The following is a 16,569-nucleotide window of genomic DNA, read 5'->3' as shown; positions in this document are numbered from 1 at the left end:
CACCCTTCCCCTCCAGAATGTTCTGTTACCACTCCGAGACAGCCTTGACCCTAGCACCATGGAGGCAACATACCTTGGAGTCTCATTTGCGGCCACAGAAAACAGTATATCTGTTTTGCAAGGGAATGGCCACAGGAGATTCCTGCACTGACTGACTAGCTCTCTTGCTTTGCCTGGTGGACACCCATTCCCTTCCTGCCTCTGGAGCCTGAGCCTGCAGTGTGACCACCTCTCTATATGTGCTATCCACAACACTCTCCGGGTCACGGATGCTCCACAGTGTTCACAGCCGCTGCTCCAGCTCCAAAGCCCAGCCTTCCAGGGGCTGTAGCTGGAGACATTTCCTGCACACATGCTGGTCCTGGGCACTAGAAGTGTTGCTGGCCTCCCAAGTGCAGCGAGAGGAACAAGCCAAGGCTTTCAGTTCTCCTGCCATGACTTTCCCTTTTAAATTAAAGCTTTAAAAAGTGTTTAATATTAAATTCAATCAAATTTTCTATGGCCCTTCTTTGCTTTTCCTCATTACTACAAATTAGAACCCTTACAGATTATAAACCACAAAATTTATTTACAAACTATAATTGATGAAAGCTGTAAAGACTTACCAACCTTGCCCACTACTTGCCAATTACCAATCAGCTCTCTCCCTTGTAGCCTCACTTAGGGTAAGATCTCTCTGAAGATTTAAAAGTTACAAAGCTAGGAGAAAAAGCTCTGCAGCGAATCCCTACTCTGCTTCAAATTCCCAAGCTTAAAGCTCACTCTGCCTGTGGCCTCACTCTGGATGTGGCCTCTCTATCACTGCTCATATGCAAATCTCATTGTGAGTGCGCTTTGAAGCTCTTTACTTGAATAGAGCTGAGACTGTCTGAGCTGACTCACACACCAGTTAAGCTTCAAATGATGTAATCAACACCACTTACCTGCTAATCAGGCTTCAGGAGGTTTCACAGAAAACTGCCACACAGGTACTTGGGGCAGCTCCTTATTAACCCTTCTTAACTTTTTAACTGGATAACTAAATTTATAGAAAATGAAACTTACAGAAAATGAAAATGAATAGTTACCAATTGAATCCCCACTACTTTAATACAATAAGTACAATCAATGCAAAATGCATAAAATAATGTGACAAAATGAATCTTTTCTGCAGAGTATACCATCAGATCTCCCGAGGCGTACAGCATCTCTACTTGCAAAATTGAGCATTACTTTTCTGACTTGCACTTTAGTCTGTATAATTTTCAATTTGCTTTGCACTTGCAGCTCTAATTGTTGAAAATATTGGGTTAGATTTTGCTTCACCCCAAGAACACTCAGACAAAAGCAAAGCAAAACTATAATACCTGACTTGTACTTAAACTGCTCCATTGGAAATAGAGAGTCCATGAGGCTCTAAGCTGAATTTTTAAACTGGGCTTTGACATGTTACATGACAAAGATTTTCCACAGAAATCGTCCCTCAACTCCCACAAAGTAACAATAAACTGTCAAACAAAGAACAAACAAAGAACAAAGAAATGTACAGCACAGGAACAGGCCCTTCGGCCCTCCAAGCCCGTGCCGACCATACTGCCCGACTAAACTACAATCTTCTACACTTCCTGGGTCCGTATCCTTCTATTCCCATCCTATTCATATATTTGTCAAGATGCCCCTTAAATGTCCCTATCGTCCCTGCCTCCACTACCTCCTCCGGTAGTGAGTTCCAGGCACCCACTACCCTCTGCGTAAAAAACTTGCCTCGTACATCTACTCTAAACTTTGCCCCTCTCACCTTAAACCTATGCCCCCTAGTAATTGACCCCTCTACCCTGGGGAAAAGCCTCTGACTATCCACTCTGTCTATGCCCCTCATAATTTTGTATACCTCTATCAGGTCGCCCCTCAACCTCCTTCGTTCCAGTGAGAACAAACCGAGTTTATTCAATCGCTCCTCATAGCTTATGCCCTCCATACCAGGCAACATTCTGGTAAATCTCTTCTGCACCCTCTCTAAAGCCTCCACATCCTTCTGGTAGTGTGGCGACCAGAATTGAACACTATACTCCAAGTGTGGCCTAACTAAGGTTCTATACATGGAGGAAATTATCCTATGGCTACTTTTCAGGTGTAATTCTGTCTTTTTAAGTGATGGTGTGTTTCAGTGAAGAACAGGAATATTATTTCTTAAAAGTTAGAAAGTCACAATGTTTATTATTTCTTGCACTGAAATAAATAAGGCGCGAACATCATTCTTTCGGTTATTGTTTGTTCATGGCAGTAAATTTCCTTGAAGATTCAGCAAATAGAATTCCTTGGGCTGTATTTTCTGCACAAAAGTACAAAGAACGCTGTGGGCTAGAGTTATTGATACTATGAAAATTCACCTGTAGTGTCGATGGGCTCCTCTTCCATTGATCGCAATTTCTACTCCATGCTGGAATGGAAGAAGTGTAACTGGGAGAATGACAACTTCCATCCAAATCTCACCAATCTCATCTCACTTGCCTGCAATGTTAAGTTCATCCACATGATGCAGGCATCAAAGTGTGCTAGGAACAGATCCTGGCTAAAAATAACCATTTCCGTATCTTCAAGAAACCTCATACAAAATCATTGCCTCCAAAAAATAGAAATTAAGAGTTTCTTTCATTTCATTTATTTTGAGTCTTCTCTGACAAAAATGTACGGATATGTAACAGATTGAAAAGTTGCTCCTGTTAAATTGCCATTTATCATTTATAATTTCAAGATGTGAGTTGCTACCTATGCAAATAACTTACATTACTGGCAATAATTATACTGAAGGAAACCAGCTAGTCTAAATTCCAGATTTTCCTAGACAGTTTAATTTGAGGTTTGTCCCATTTTTAAAAAATACAATTTACTAACGTCATTTTCTAAATTCCTTTGGATTCTATTTCTGAGTCACATCCACAAATAAGTACAAAGTCTTTGAAGCATGATTAAATTCTATCCTATATCCCAACTTTCAATGTGGCTATATTCCATGGAACCACTAAATATAAGGGGGTAGACATCAACTTCTGTGATGAAGAAAGCTGTTCAATATATCATGGGGTTGGATTTTCTTCTTTGTGATGGGAATCAAGACTTGGGTCATTTCCAGACAATGCAATGCTATCCCAACTCTTGACTGGCTGTGCCGACTCATCGTCCTCTCCCATCTCACCATCAGGCTGGAGTTGGAGCCATTAGGTTATAAAACAAGATGGAGGCAAGTGGCTACCAAGGCAGCCAGATTAGAAGTCCACTTCTCTTCGTTGGGACATTAGCCCAGCTCTTTGATGTGTGTGATGCTCCCTAACACCATTCAAAACCCAACACCATTCATAACCCAACACCATTCACAAACTACTTTAAAAAAACATTATCCCATTTAGTGGTCAGAAAACTGGCAACATAAATAAACTCAGTCCCCTTGACAACTGTGTCAATCATCCCTGCTGAATTGAATCCATTAATGGGTTTCAAACTCAGTCAAGTACTCATAATAGGATTCAATTGCACAGCAGTATAAGCAAAACCTCTGGCGTAGACTACATTAAAACCTTTAAAGTAATTAAAAGACACTTGGTCAAGCTTAAAAGCAGGGTAATAGACATCTGTTATTCAATCAAAAGGTTAAAGCACGGGGGAAAATTGACAGTCAAAGCTGAATATCATATAGTCCAATACAGAAGAGCACTTTACTCATTGGATAATGTACTCTAATGCATCTGAGCATTTTTTCAATTTCTCAATGCCGCCAATTTAATAGTCACTTCCCTTTTAAGAATAACGTCTTTTCATTAATACTAGTTGCTTGTGCACTTCTTCACCTTCACTAATGCAGAAAATATAGTAATGTTTATGTAAATGAACATCACAATATTGAGTGATAGACTATAATGGGCAGCACGGTAGCATTGTGGATAGCACAATTGCTTCACAGCTCCAGGGTCCCAGGTTCGATTCCGTGTGTGCGTGGGTTTCCTCCGGGTGCTCCGGTTTCCTCCCACAGTCCAAAGATGTGCAGGTTAGGTGGATTGGCCATGATAAATTGCCCTTAGTGTCCAAAATTGCCCTTAGTGTTGGGTGGAGTTACTGGGTTATGGGGATAGGGTGTGGAGGTGTTGACCTTGGGTAGGGTGCTCTTCTCCAAGAGCCGGTGCAGACTCGATGGGCCGAATGGCCTCCTTCTGCACTGTAAAATTCTATGATAAAAAAATTCTATGATAAGGAAGATCATTGTTGCTTTCAGCAGACATGGAAAAAGATAATTGGGTCAAAAACATGATAGACAGCAAACTAAAATCAAATTCTATTTTGTAGTCATGGTAATATGATCTATCATTATGAAATTTGGACAATGTTATTGTTGATACATCTTAAAAACTAGTCAACTTCTAATAAGGAACATCTATGTTATTCTTAACATTAAATTGCAGCTCAAAGATCCCCAGCAATGACAAAGCTGAAATAGCCAGAATTGAGTCTCAGCTTGTGAAGACAAATTGACAAGGGATACATACTTGGCGCAAATGATTTCACTCTGTTCAGGGATCAAGGAATAAATTCCTGTGTGTCAGAAGACTGTCATTGGCAGGTTAATGATGTTCATTAAAGCAATTGTAACAACACGTTAAATGTATATAGTAATGCAAAAGTAAAATACTGTAGATGCAGGAAATCTGAAATAAAAACAAAATGATGGAAAAGAAGCACAGCAGGTCAGGCAACATATGTGGAGAGAGGAACAAATATAATGAAATGTTACAGGTCAATGCCCAGCCTGATGAGTACTTCCAAAATGTTCTGTTTTTTTTATTGCATTTAAAATGTAGATAAAACGTTCCAAGGTGCATCTCTGAAGCACAGCCTGGGAAAAAATAATGCCAAGTTAGAGGAAGAGGTATTCGAGAATACTTTGTCAAACAGGTGTGTTAAAATGGACCTTAAAGAAGGAAGGCCAAGAGGCACAGAGGTTTGGCATTGAGATTTTTAGACTGCGGTGATTGGATGGCTGATCACCAGTGATGAGGGGTTGATGCACAAGAGGCCAAAGTTGGAGAAACAGAGGTTGGGATGGAATGATTCTAGCGCTGGAGGATAGAAAGTCAAAGGCACAACTGAATTTAATAGGGATTTTAAGTTTGAGGATCTAAGGGAACCAGGAGGCAACGTAGGTCAGCAAGAATAGAGGTAGTGGGCTGCCTCTTGCCAAGGGGCTGAATGCTGAATCCCAGTGAACAAGGAGCTGTGACAGTTAAGATGTGGATAGGGGGATTTGGGATTTTACAAGGGTGAAGGAGAGACCAACCAGGAGTCAATTGAATTCGTGGAGTCTGGAGGTGACGAAGACCTGGATGACAGTTTGAATAGCGACTGAGCTGAGGTGGGCAGAGGGGTGTTATTATAGAGGCAGTTGATGGTACAGGGGTAGAAGTGAAGAATCTTTATGTTAACAACAGAACACGGGAGCAGAAGTTCAGCGCGGGGGAGAACAATAGGTTCCCAACATTCATGGTTCGACCCAGAAAGGTTTAGTGTAGGGAATGTGTTCTTTCTTTTGAATAAACGTGCATGTTCGCCGTTTTAGCAGAGTTCTGCTATTGCTCAGCTTCGCATCTCTCCAACCCGATCACAGCCCTGATCGCGTTAAAGCCTCAGCTTATGAGCTGGCTTCAGTCAGAGTAGTTTAGGAAAGGAGGCAGTGGCTGCGGTTGTTATCTTACAGGCTGTTCGGATCGAAAGGCTGCCTGTGTCTAAGTAGCTGTGAGGTCACAGTTGCAATGCGAAAGACTAGTGATTTGCCCGAACAGAGTGAATAACGGAGCAGTCTCCCACAGCAGCAAGACTGCTTGTACTTCACCATGACAGGATGATATTACTTATTCCAGCTGGACATACTTTCCTTCCAGCAGACGAGGGAGCGTAAGACCAGTGAATGCTTTTTAAAGATATATATAGTTTAAAAAAGGATTTTTTACTTTCAACTGTGTGTCAGGCTTGTTGGTTGGTGTTTCTCGAGAGAATGCTGGTGGGAGCATCATGTGTACCAGGAGTCAGATCATTGCCTGTCTCTTCGTGCTCTCAGCGTTGGAAATAGGCTTCGGTATCACCAGCGTGACTCTGGGCGCAGTCAGCATCGGGAGGAACCGGGCCCTCCAACACCAGCTCGGGGACTCTTCACCGGTATGGAGCGGGGTTTGTGTACGTTGCAAACTGTTTTCCCTTGGATTTCTTGCATTTGCTTTTAGCCTCGGTGTTTTATGTTGCACGGTCCTCGGGTTTGTATCAGGGGTCGTCAGACGGGAACGATGGGCTGTTAAGTTTGAACTCTGAAAAGAAATTAGAGCGAATATGAATTTGGAAAGAGGGTGGTCAAATCGAGTTGTCAACCACGTGTTTGCATTGCATTCCACTTCCTAAGTTCAACCAATCTTGGGGGGGGCGGGGCGTTTATTTTGTTATGTAAAAATAAATGGCATTGTATAATTTCAAAAGTGGCTGCTACAAATGTCATGCACTGTGTAAATGTCAATGTAAAACGGAGCGGTACTCTCCGGCAGTCTCCTGTCAGTGCAAGTCAGAAATGAGTTGAAACTGGTGCAGACGAACAGAAGGATTGTATTTGCAGTGTTTGACTAATGCTGCAAAGAAATGGCAAATGTGGGTCCTGCCTGGGACAACCACCTGAAAACAACCTGGAACGGTCTTGTGTAGTTAGCACAACCTCTCCCGCCAGGCCACAAGTACCGTTATGTTGGCTGGGGACATCTCGAATGATGTCTGGGTTGAAAACTGTTGTTTGTTGATGGTTGCTGTCTGGTAAACTTTTGCCCGCGCCTAGTTGGATTCACATGAATGACCATTTATTATTTTTTTTACGTCTTAAACATCTGGAAAAAGTCGGAAGCCGCCTCGGGACTAACATTTCAGTTGTTTTACTTTTAAACCTCTAACCAAATTGACACGAATCTTTCGGGCAAAATTGTTCGAAACCGGGTTGGAGAGGGAGTAGGGAATTCATCTCTCTGCTGAGCAGAGTCCCCGGGTTGAAATCCTCACTGACCTGCAAAGGAAACTTATTTCAACAGCAAGTGAGCTGTAACGCATGAGTGGGGTCACCACAAATGTTTTTCTCCACAGATACAGACGCGCTAAGTGTCTCCGGCATTTTTCTGTTTTAATTTCAGGTTTTCAGCCTCTGCAATATTTTTGCTTTTATTCTCCAATGGACAGGATTCCATGTTATCCAGCCTGTGCTGGATTAATCCATTGACCAGAATGTCAATTGCTTCATGGATCTGATTATTACATTTTGGGCCAATTTCGTTTCAATTACAATCTTTCTTTGGGGAGGGCTGAGATTTCTAGTGGGGCTGATGGATTTTCCATGTATTTTGTCGGGACAGTTGTGTCCTGTTTAATTATCACTGGGGGTGGAGAAGGACAGTTTCAAGACAGAAAGGCGGATGTGTCATAGATTTTTAGATTATCATAGATTTTTTTTTACAGTGCAGAAGGAGGCCATTTGGCCCATCGAGTCTGCTCCGGCTCTTGGAAAGAGCACCCTACCCAAGGTCAACACCTCCACCCTATCCCCATAACCCATAACCCCACCCAACACTAAGGGCAATTTTGGACACTAAGGGCAATTTATCATGGCCAATCCACCTAACCTGCACATCTTTGGACTGTGGGAGGAAACCGGAGCACCCGGAGGAAACCCACGCACACACGGGGAGGATGTGCAGACTCCGCACAGACAGTGACCCAAGCCGGAATCGAACCTGGGACCCTGGAGCTGTGAAGCAATTGTGCTATCCACAATGCTACTGTGCTGCCCCAATGGATTTAATGGATTTAAAATGTTTATTCTCAGCGCCTGACCGATAGGAACTGCAGTCACTTGCTTCTATCGAGGGGTGCAGTTACACTGTGCCACAAATGCTGGGGTTGGTACCCATCCACGATGAGTATTGTTAAGCCTGACATCTTTCATGTGTTAAAATTTAAGGTGTCACAGCTTTTCCAAGGGCCGCTCGCAGCCCCCATGCTCCAGACTGAGAATCAATTCCAGGACTAAAGGGCTTGATTTTCCTGTGGGATTCGGGATCTCAACATTGGGACCGATTGGAGATCCTGAACCTGCACTTTCCTGGATCGAGGTTAGTGGGGCAATCTTCCCGGAGCTGCTCTCCTATTTTGCTGTCTCTATGCTCACCAGTCTATTAAGGATGGTTTGCTGCCTACACCCCGTCCAGAGGGCTGACAGCTCTGGATCCTCACCATCCCAATCAGGAGAGTGGGCAGCTTGGGTGCTGCAAGGGCGCCTCAACATGGAGGGGCCATCGAGGTGTCAGTTTAATTGAGAAATCTGGAGGGGTCATCTCAGTACGGCCCCCGGATTAGGAGGGAAGCCTATCCGGCGGGAACATCTGGGCCATAGAGCTGTCCTGCTGCTGGGTCCTTTGCGTATTGGAGCCTACAGCTCAGATAGTCTCCCAGCGCCTGTTCCATGGACCGGGTGAACTCCTCTTGTGATGGGGCAGGCAGCAAATATCAGAAATGTCACAAACGAGGACAGATGATCCTGGGAAACTTTCCCAGCAGTGGAATAACGAGGTGGAACATTTCCAGCAGGCCCCTCCCCCAGCCCTTCAACCAGTAAGCCCACCACCATGGCTCCGGGAAATTTCAGCCCCACATATTACCATTTGACAGCCTTGGAAACTGCGTGCTAAAACAGGTAACTAAAGTGACAGAAGTGAATAGTTATGTTTTTATCAAGCGCAGACCTGGTATACAAACAACAGTTATGTCAAACAGCTCCACTACACTTGATAGGTTATCTTAACCGGATATATATGCCCTGTTGTGCTTTGTGAGGATGTATCATAGTAATTAGTCCTTATTGAATATGTAACCATATAATATAATGTGCTAATTGCCGAATATTGAAATTAGGATGGATTCTACTTTATGCAAAACACATTTTTCACTTGCTGGGCAGGAATAAGCAATTCTAGTGCAATAGTCCTTATAATAAAACAAAACTTACATTAAAGAACAGTGAATTTTGCTGTGCTAAGTTTAAGGTATTCGGTAGGGACTAATTGCTGCAATGTATTCTTACAGAGAATACAATGAGAAATTATATTCAGAATGGCAGCAATACAAAAACTTGGAAGATATTTAAAAACTAATACGTCTTTTCCTCTTTCTAGTTTTTAATCTGTGGAATATGTGGAATTGTGTGCGCCAAAAAGAAATCAGGTCGCATAGTGAGTGCTTTTATTTTTCGAACATCCAACACCAAACACCAGTCCTCCAAATACCACAAATGTCAACAGCCATCACATCATTATTTCCCCCTCACCACTGTTACATTTTCTCCACAGCATATGCAAAGTGGCTAATAAACATGCACTCCTTCTTATTCACTCCCTTTCCACACATTGAATAATTCCTGGAAAAAATGCTTTTGCATTGTGTAATTGTAGCAATTGACTAGTCCAACTTTTGATATGGAATTTAGATTTTCATAAAGAAACAAAGGCGCTGCTTTGGCATTGTAATTTATTTCACTGAAAAGTGAAAAGAAGGCAAAAAATATATTACAGTTTTTCTGCTGCATTCTGATTCCTGTTTATGCTTGCTTTCTATAAGGCTCCGACAATATGCTGTTTGCAGCAAATGTAAACCATCTAGCAAGTGAATTCTCAATATTTGGAGATTTTAAATAAACACCAAATATATAAGCCGAGGCCCTTGATACTGAATTAAAAATCACTTTAATCACCATTGAATAGCTATATAGGAGCCAACTAATATTATTTTACTCAAGTGATGGCAGCAATGCTATCACATTCATGATATATAATAGATAATAGTTGTGCTCTTTCAAAAATTATTATACTGCAAATACTGCATTTGATACTTTAACATAGAACATAGAAAATACAGCACAGAACAGGCCCTTCGGCCCACGATGTTGTGCCGAACCTTTGACCTAGATTAATCATAGATTATCATTGAATTTACAGTGCAGAAGGAGGCCATTTGGCCCTTTGAGTCTGCACCAGCTCTTGGAAAGAGCACCCTACCCAAACTCAACACCTCCACCCAACACCAAGGGCAATTTTGGACACTAAGGGCAATTTATCATGGCCAATCCACCTAACCTACACATCTTTGGACTGTGGGAGGAAACCGGAGCACCCGGAGGAAACCCACGCAGACACGGTGAGGATGTGCAGACTCCGCACAGACAGTGATCCAAGCCGGAATCGAACCTGGGACCCTGGAGCTGTGAAGCAATTGTGCTATCCACAATGCTACCGTGCTGCCCTTAAGAACAAATAAATCTACACTATATCATTTTACCGTAACCCATGTACCTATCCAATAGCTGCTTGAAGGTCCCTAATGTTTCCGACTCAACTACTTCCACAGGCAGTGCATTCCATGCCCCCACTATTCTCTGGGTAAAGAACCTACCTCTGATATCCCTCCTATATCTTCCACCTTTCACCTTAAATTTATGTCCCCTTGTAATGGTTTGTTCCACCCGGGGAAAAGGTCTCTGTCTACTCTATCTAAAACTGTCTACTCTATCTTTAATTTTCCAAACTCATTCCCTGTGAAAGTATTTCTTTGAATAATGTTACAGATGTTAAATTTTGGGTGGTTGGGACAGTTAATAATTAAACTTCAATAAAATTATAGGTTACTTACCCGACACAACTGATACGGTCTCTCAGTAAATGCATGTAAAGCAAATTGATTTTTAATAAAATAAAAATTACACTAAAACATACTGAATTTCACATAAAAATAACACGTATAATGATGCGAACTAACTAAACTGTATCCATGTGGTCTACATTCCCTCTGTCCAGGAAAAAGAATGAAAGATGTGTATAACCTGATATAATTTCATTTTGCCCGAATTGGGTAGATATTATGATCAAAAATCTATTCAAATGCAGTTGCGTTGTACTTCCATTTTGGGAAATGTACTGTGTAATCTTATTATTATGAGCAGTGGTTTATTTAGATTATTTTTACATAACGGTTCCTGGAATCAGAAAACCATCTCATAGACAGAGAAAATCACCTGCTGACAAGACTGATGCTTCAAATGGGACTGGCATCTATTCCATTGGGAAGTTTCTGATCAAGTTTATTGAAGGGGATTCTTCTGTAGCCACAAATGTCATAAAAGCAGAAGGGACTTGCGGGCGAGAGAATGAACAGTTGTAACCGTTTAAAATAAAATAATCCTGCTTAATTTAAAAAAAGCTTGCGTTAAATATTTATTTATAATATCAAATAGTGGACTTTCTACTTTGCCTTCTAATTTTATTTCTAGTTTGCTGATATGGAGACTGATTTTAATTATTCCTGTCTCCTGCCAGATGATATTATTTTCTGCCTGTTGTATCTGTGGACTGATCGGCGGAATATTAAATTTTCAGTTTCTGCGGGCAGTACCAAAAAAGAGAGCAGTCACTTTCCCCATACATATCGCTTCCATGTCAATGGCATGCCTGGGCATTGTGGGCTGCACTCTCTCTGCCTGGCTCACCTGTCGCCTTGCCAGCAACGAGCAACAGAGGATGTTCCTGGAAAGAGACCACTCAATGCATCATTCCCACGAAATGACAGACAAAGTATGTAAGATTTGCAATTGAGAATATTTGATATACATACATTTTACGAACATTTATTTTTGCTTCCTCCTCGCTGTAATAAGTTGGTGGGTTCATAAGTTGGAAAATTGTACTTGACTTTGGAATGCTCATCCCTAAACATTTCAATTCAACCATGTTTATAGGAATTTAATGTTATTTTATATTGTCCATTTTATATCATTATTGTAATTATATAAACTATATTTAAAAACAGCAAGTGTGTGTATAAGGTCCTTCCAGTTAAATCCATTAAATCCAGCATTTTCTGGTTGTAGCAAAGCAGTACCATTACAGTAAACCAGTCATAGAGTCATTGAATAGTAGAGCATGAAAGACACCATTCAGTTCATTGTGCTTATACCTGTGTCTTAATCCCACTTGCTGTCCTTTTGTTGCGAATCAAATCAAATAGCATTCATCTATATGAACCATTTTTATTCCTGTTGTTCCCAATTTTTAGGTTCTGTTCTCTTTCTTTGGTTTTTGGGTTAGCTTTCAGCATTTATACCTCTACTGATAGTCAACAGGCAGATGTATAAGCTTCTGCCACTTCCTTCACCACTATGATGTATTTCTGTCTCCTACTCAAAATTAACAGAATTCCCAAACTGTGGTACTTCCCAAATGATGGATGCTGTGATTTCTTTACCCCTTGGCCTCCGTTTCCTCTTAAAATGTATAGGCCACAACATTTGATTGTGTAGTATTTTCAGCACCACCGGTGCCATTTCACATTCAAAAAGGCATCTGCATGGATGTCATTTTGCACAGGCCATTGGTGCAGGCATGAGGAGCATGTGCAGATTGCAATGTTGATCAGCATTTATTGCTGATTTGCCATCAGTAATGCCATTTTCAAACTCAGTCTTCCAGCTAGCACCCTCTCTTAACCTTGCACAGCTGAACACGTGTCGGGCAGCAGGAAGGAACCACACCCCATCACCATCAGTGCCATTTAAAGAAATAATCAACCACTTTCAGATTAGTTGCTGGTTGATTTTTTTCTGGTGGTTGCTGAATAACAGGTGTTATTTAACTGATGTTTAAAGTTAGCAAAGACTGCCCAAAGTGGTATGGCATGTGATAATGACCTTGCTTCTCACTTCTGCTCCCACACAGCGCCCAATGATGGATGTTGTGATTTCTTTACCCCTTGGCCAGTAGTATGACAGGGAGAATTGAACTGGTCAACAGAGAGGAGAATAAGCTGCTCAAAAAAGAAAGAGAAATCAGGGTGAAGGGCTCTCAGCAAGAGGCCATAAGAGTTGTCAAGGAGCATTTCTCATAGCTCAGCCTTGAATTGGAATGGTGTGTGCTCCATCTCCGTTTCATGAAAAGGTGCTTGCTGAAATATACCACTTCTTGCATCAGACCTGCAATAGCAATGTGAGGATAGTAATTCCAATGGCTGTGAAGTGACCGTGGCCATGAACCCTTTTGTGTCGGCATCCTTCCAGACTGCAGCAGATTACATTTTCAACATCCCATATTCACTATTTGCTAATCTATAATAGACTCCTTTAGTTTATAATAATCACTCCTTTAATTTCCAGTTGGTGGGTGACCATGTTCAGCACATCATGCAGCTTAATGCCCGGTATTAATGCTCAGTTATGGGAGACACAGTGGTACAGTGGTTAGTTCTGCTGCCGCACAGCTCCAGGGACCTGGGTTTCATTCCGGCCTTTGATGACTGTGTGGAGTTTGCACTTTCTCCCCATGTCTGCATGGATTTCCTCCGGGTGCTCCGGTTGCCTCCCACTGTCCAAAAATGTGCAGGTTAGGTAGATTGGCCATACTAAAAAATTGCCCCTTAGTGTCCAGGGATGTGCAGGTTAGGTGGGTATATGGTGTGGCGGGGATAGGGTTGGTGCCAACTAAATGGACCGAATTGCCTCCTTCTACACTGTAGGAATTCTATGTTCTATATATTCTAGCAACAGTCAGGATGGTTTATTCTGCGCCCATCTATTGTACCATCAGCACCATTAGAAGCCAGGAGCTTGACAGGAGCTACCTGCTAATCACTTGGTTCATGACCCTAGTGTGGACCCCAAATCTCATGGGAGCAGGATTGGTGATAGGGGAGCCAGGCTATCATAAGAAATGTAATTGAACAGACCATTGCAATATTAAAATAGCATTCCTGGTGCCTGGATCACTTTGGAGAGGCACCCTGCAGCATTCTACAGGATGTGTCTCACAATTCATTGAAGTCTGCAGCAACCTACACAACTTTGCCATCGTAAGAACACAGAAGTTGGAGAATCAGGAGGACGCAATCAACACAACTTTTCTTTCCAGCCAGGCTGTTCATGATTGGCCCATCTCATCACAGTTCCAGTAAACACAATCCTAATTCCCCATTCATCAGTAGTCCCACACATTACCTTTCTTCTCTTGCAGGTTTTTAACCACAATGCTGAAATAAAATCCACAACAAAACAAGCACTCCAAACCAACTTTATCCAAGAAACCATCCAATATTCTATACAAGGTAGTAACTAATCATCCTTGCACATTCCCTTAGTGCTTGTCTTTCATGTGCTTTTGCCTGTCCTTGTGATCCTCTGCAGTGCTACACACAGTGGTTGCAGCATGGTTGGTGGAATCTGCTGACTTTCTCTGGAGGGAGACTGCAGATGGCCTTGCAGGATGACCTTGGGCAGCTCTGGCCCAAGAAGGCCCAACTTCAGACTGCAACATCTTGGCATGGACAGCAGCAATCTGGGCTGTCTGGCTCACTGAGGATGAATGCTGTAATCCTGAGAGAGAGCAGATTCATACCATACAGAACCATTGCACTCACCCAGGGCAACATCTCAATGATCCTAATAATCTGTTGGAGGACGGGTTACTGGACTGCAATGAGCTGCTGCAAGCCCCTATGAAAATTAGTTAATCCAGCTGTGATGGCAGGGTGTCTGAGACTGCATGGCAACAAACTGACCTTGCATGATTCAGACTGAGGTTCCACTGCAACACTCTGATGTTGGGTGTCTTCTGCCTGTGCCACGGTGGAAGCTAAGGCATTGACGATTGGACACTGCATCATGGTGAGGTCCACAGGTGTGTTGCTGGAGGTGGAAAAGATGGGTATAATCTCCGTGAAAAGCTGTGTACAAGGATGGGGCTGAACTCATCCAAGCTCCTTGACAGTGACTGCAGGCCACGTGGCTCAACCGTTAATGCACAAGGCAATTCATTCTGCATACCCATCAGCCTTTTTCTTGTGTCAGCCCATCAAAATGTTAATGTGAGTCTTCTGCAGCAGATCTTGTGTGTAACTTCATCCTCCAGCAAGCTGGCATCTGTGCTCTCCTTTACCCCTGCTTGGGCTGCTTCCCATTCATGCCAAGTGTCTCACCATGTACAGGTCCCACTTCTAAACTAGCCCATACAGTTTGTGGCAGTGTCATTATGTGAGCTGGTAGCTGTGAGCGTAAGAATGAGTAACACTATATTATCTTCATCAGTCTTTTCTCTCCCATATTTTGTTGCTGTGCTCCTGCCTGACCAGGTTGCAGTTCCTCAGTATATGAAAAGAGGAAGGCACAAATATGGGCTGCAGTGAAGGGAAGGGATGCATGCTAACACCATCTGCAGCTTATGTATAAAAAGAGATTCTGGTGTCATGTGAGAGTACCTTTAAGAAATGTGTGTTCATAAATGGGTGTGTATATAAATATCTGTCGTGAGAGTACCTTTAAGGAATGGGTGTTTACTACTGCAGTGATGTCAGAGAGTGGGTGGAGCTGGGCTGTCTGTCAGCTTTTTACTTTCGTTTTAGGCTGTTTGCTGCAGGGTGTGTTTTAGTTTCGTTTCAGAGCTGGATAGCTGCAGTCACAGCCAGACGGTGTATTAGAGTCTCTCTCTGTAATCTAAAGACTGTAAATCGATCCTGGTAATTTAAAACTAATAACAGTCGTGACTTTAACCTGATGTGCTTGTGGTAAAAGGTGTTTTAAGTCTCATGGATGTTAAAAGAAAAGCTTAAAGGATTACTTAGTGTTGTATTCTTTGGGGGTTGTATTCAAATTAATGGTTGCTGAGATGTTCACTGTATGTTTCAAAAAGTTTAACTTGAGTTCATAGAATAAACATTGTTTTGCTTTAAAAAATACTTTTCCATTTCTGCTGCACCACACCTGTAGAGTGGGCCGTGTGCTCCCCATACCAAAATCTATTAAAAGTTGTGGGTCAGGTGAACTCCATGATACACTTTGGAGTTCTCTAAACCCTGGCCCATAACACTGGGATGAGAAGGAAGTGGGATGTGAGAAAGAGGAATAGTTATGACCATATCGCCATCTTCAATACCCCATCTCTGGCACAGACTCAGTGATGACTGCTCCAGTGTTGATGAGCACTGTCTCCTGCACTGGCATGAGAACATGCAGCTATACCTTTGCCCCAGTGGTTATATGCTACTACCTGCAGTCGAGTGCCACAGTGTCATGTAAGAGAGCGAAGTGTGTCAGTGAGTGTGGGACCATGACCAGGATTCTTCAGCCCATCCTGCCAGCAGGGTCTTCCGGTCCTGTCGAAAGCGACTTCCTGTGATGGGTCCCCCATCACTGCGGCTGACGAGCAATGCAAATGGTTATTGACTTCAGCAGGACGGGAAGATCCCACCAGCAGCCAATTGAGAGCCAGCTCCATTGCCAGAAAACCTACCACATGGGGGTGGGGGGGAGAGGTTGGAAAGTCCCACCCAAGGGTGTTTAGATAATGTGCCTGTAATGATTAACTAGCTGGCAATACATGCAAGGTAGGATGTGGTTATGAGGCTTGCAGCAATGTGTGAGGATGACGTGAGTTATGAATGTGAGACATAATTTGTGGGTGATAGAGATTGTTGGTAGGTATATGAAGGGGTTGG

At 42.6% G+C, this 16,569-nt stretch overlaps 1 protein-coding gene across 4 annotated transcripts in view; it reads left to right on the top strand.

The window, feature by feature from the left end:
* The first annotated feature begins 5,505 nt into the window (after positions 1–5,505).
* Positions 5,506–16,569, top strand: part of LOC140425189 (transmembrane protein 196) — an 81,021-nt gene continuing 69,957 nt past the window's right edge. For 2 of the 4 annotated variants that reach the window (XM_072509189.1, XM_072509188.1), the window contains exons 1-4: positions 5,506–6,198; positions 9,219–9,275; positions 11,412–11,666; positions 14,094–14,184. In XM_072509189.1, the coding sequence (XP_072365290.1) occupies positions 6,037–6,198; positions 9,219–9,275; positions 11,412–11,666; positions 14,094–14,184 (565 nt within the window). In that variant the 5' untranslated portion in view covers positions 5,506–6,036. The remainder of the gene's footprint in view (positions 6,199–9,218; positions 9,276–11,411; positions 11,667–14,093; positions 14,185–16,569) is intronic. The other 2 variants (XM_072509191.1, XM_072509192.1) reach the window with 2 other exon arrangements.

The sequence above is a fragment of the Scyliorhinus torazame genome, chromosome 6, assembly GCF_047496885.1.
Source record: "Scyliorhinus torazame isolate Kashiwa2021f chromosome 6, sScyTor2.1, whole genome shotgun sequence".
In the NCBI taxonomy this organism is placed as follows: Eukaryota; Metazoa; Chordata; class Chondrichthyes; order Carcharhiniformes; family Scyliorhinidae; genus Scyliorhinus; species Scyliorhinus torazame.
The sequence above is the reverse complement of the archived record's forward strand: the minus strand, read 5'-3'. Positions and strand labels throughout refer to the sequence as shown.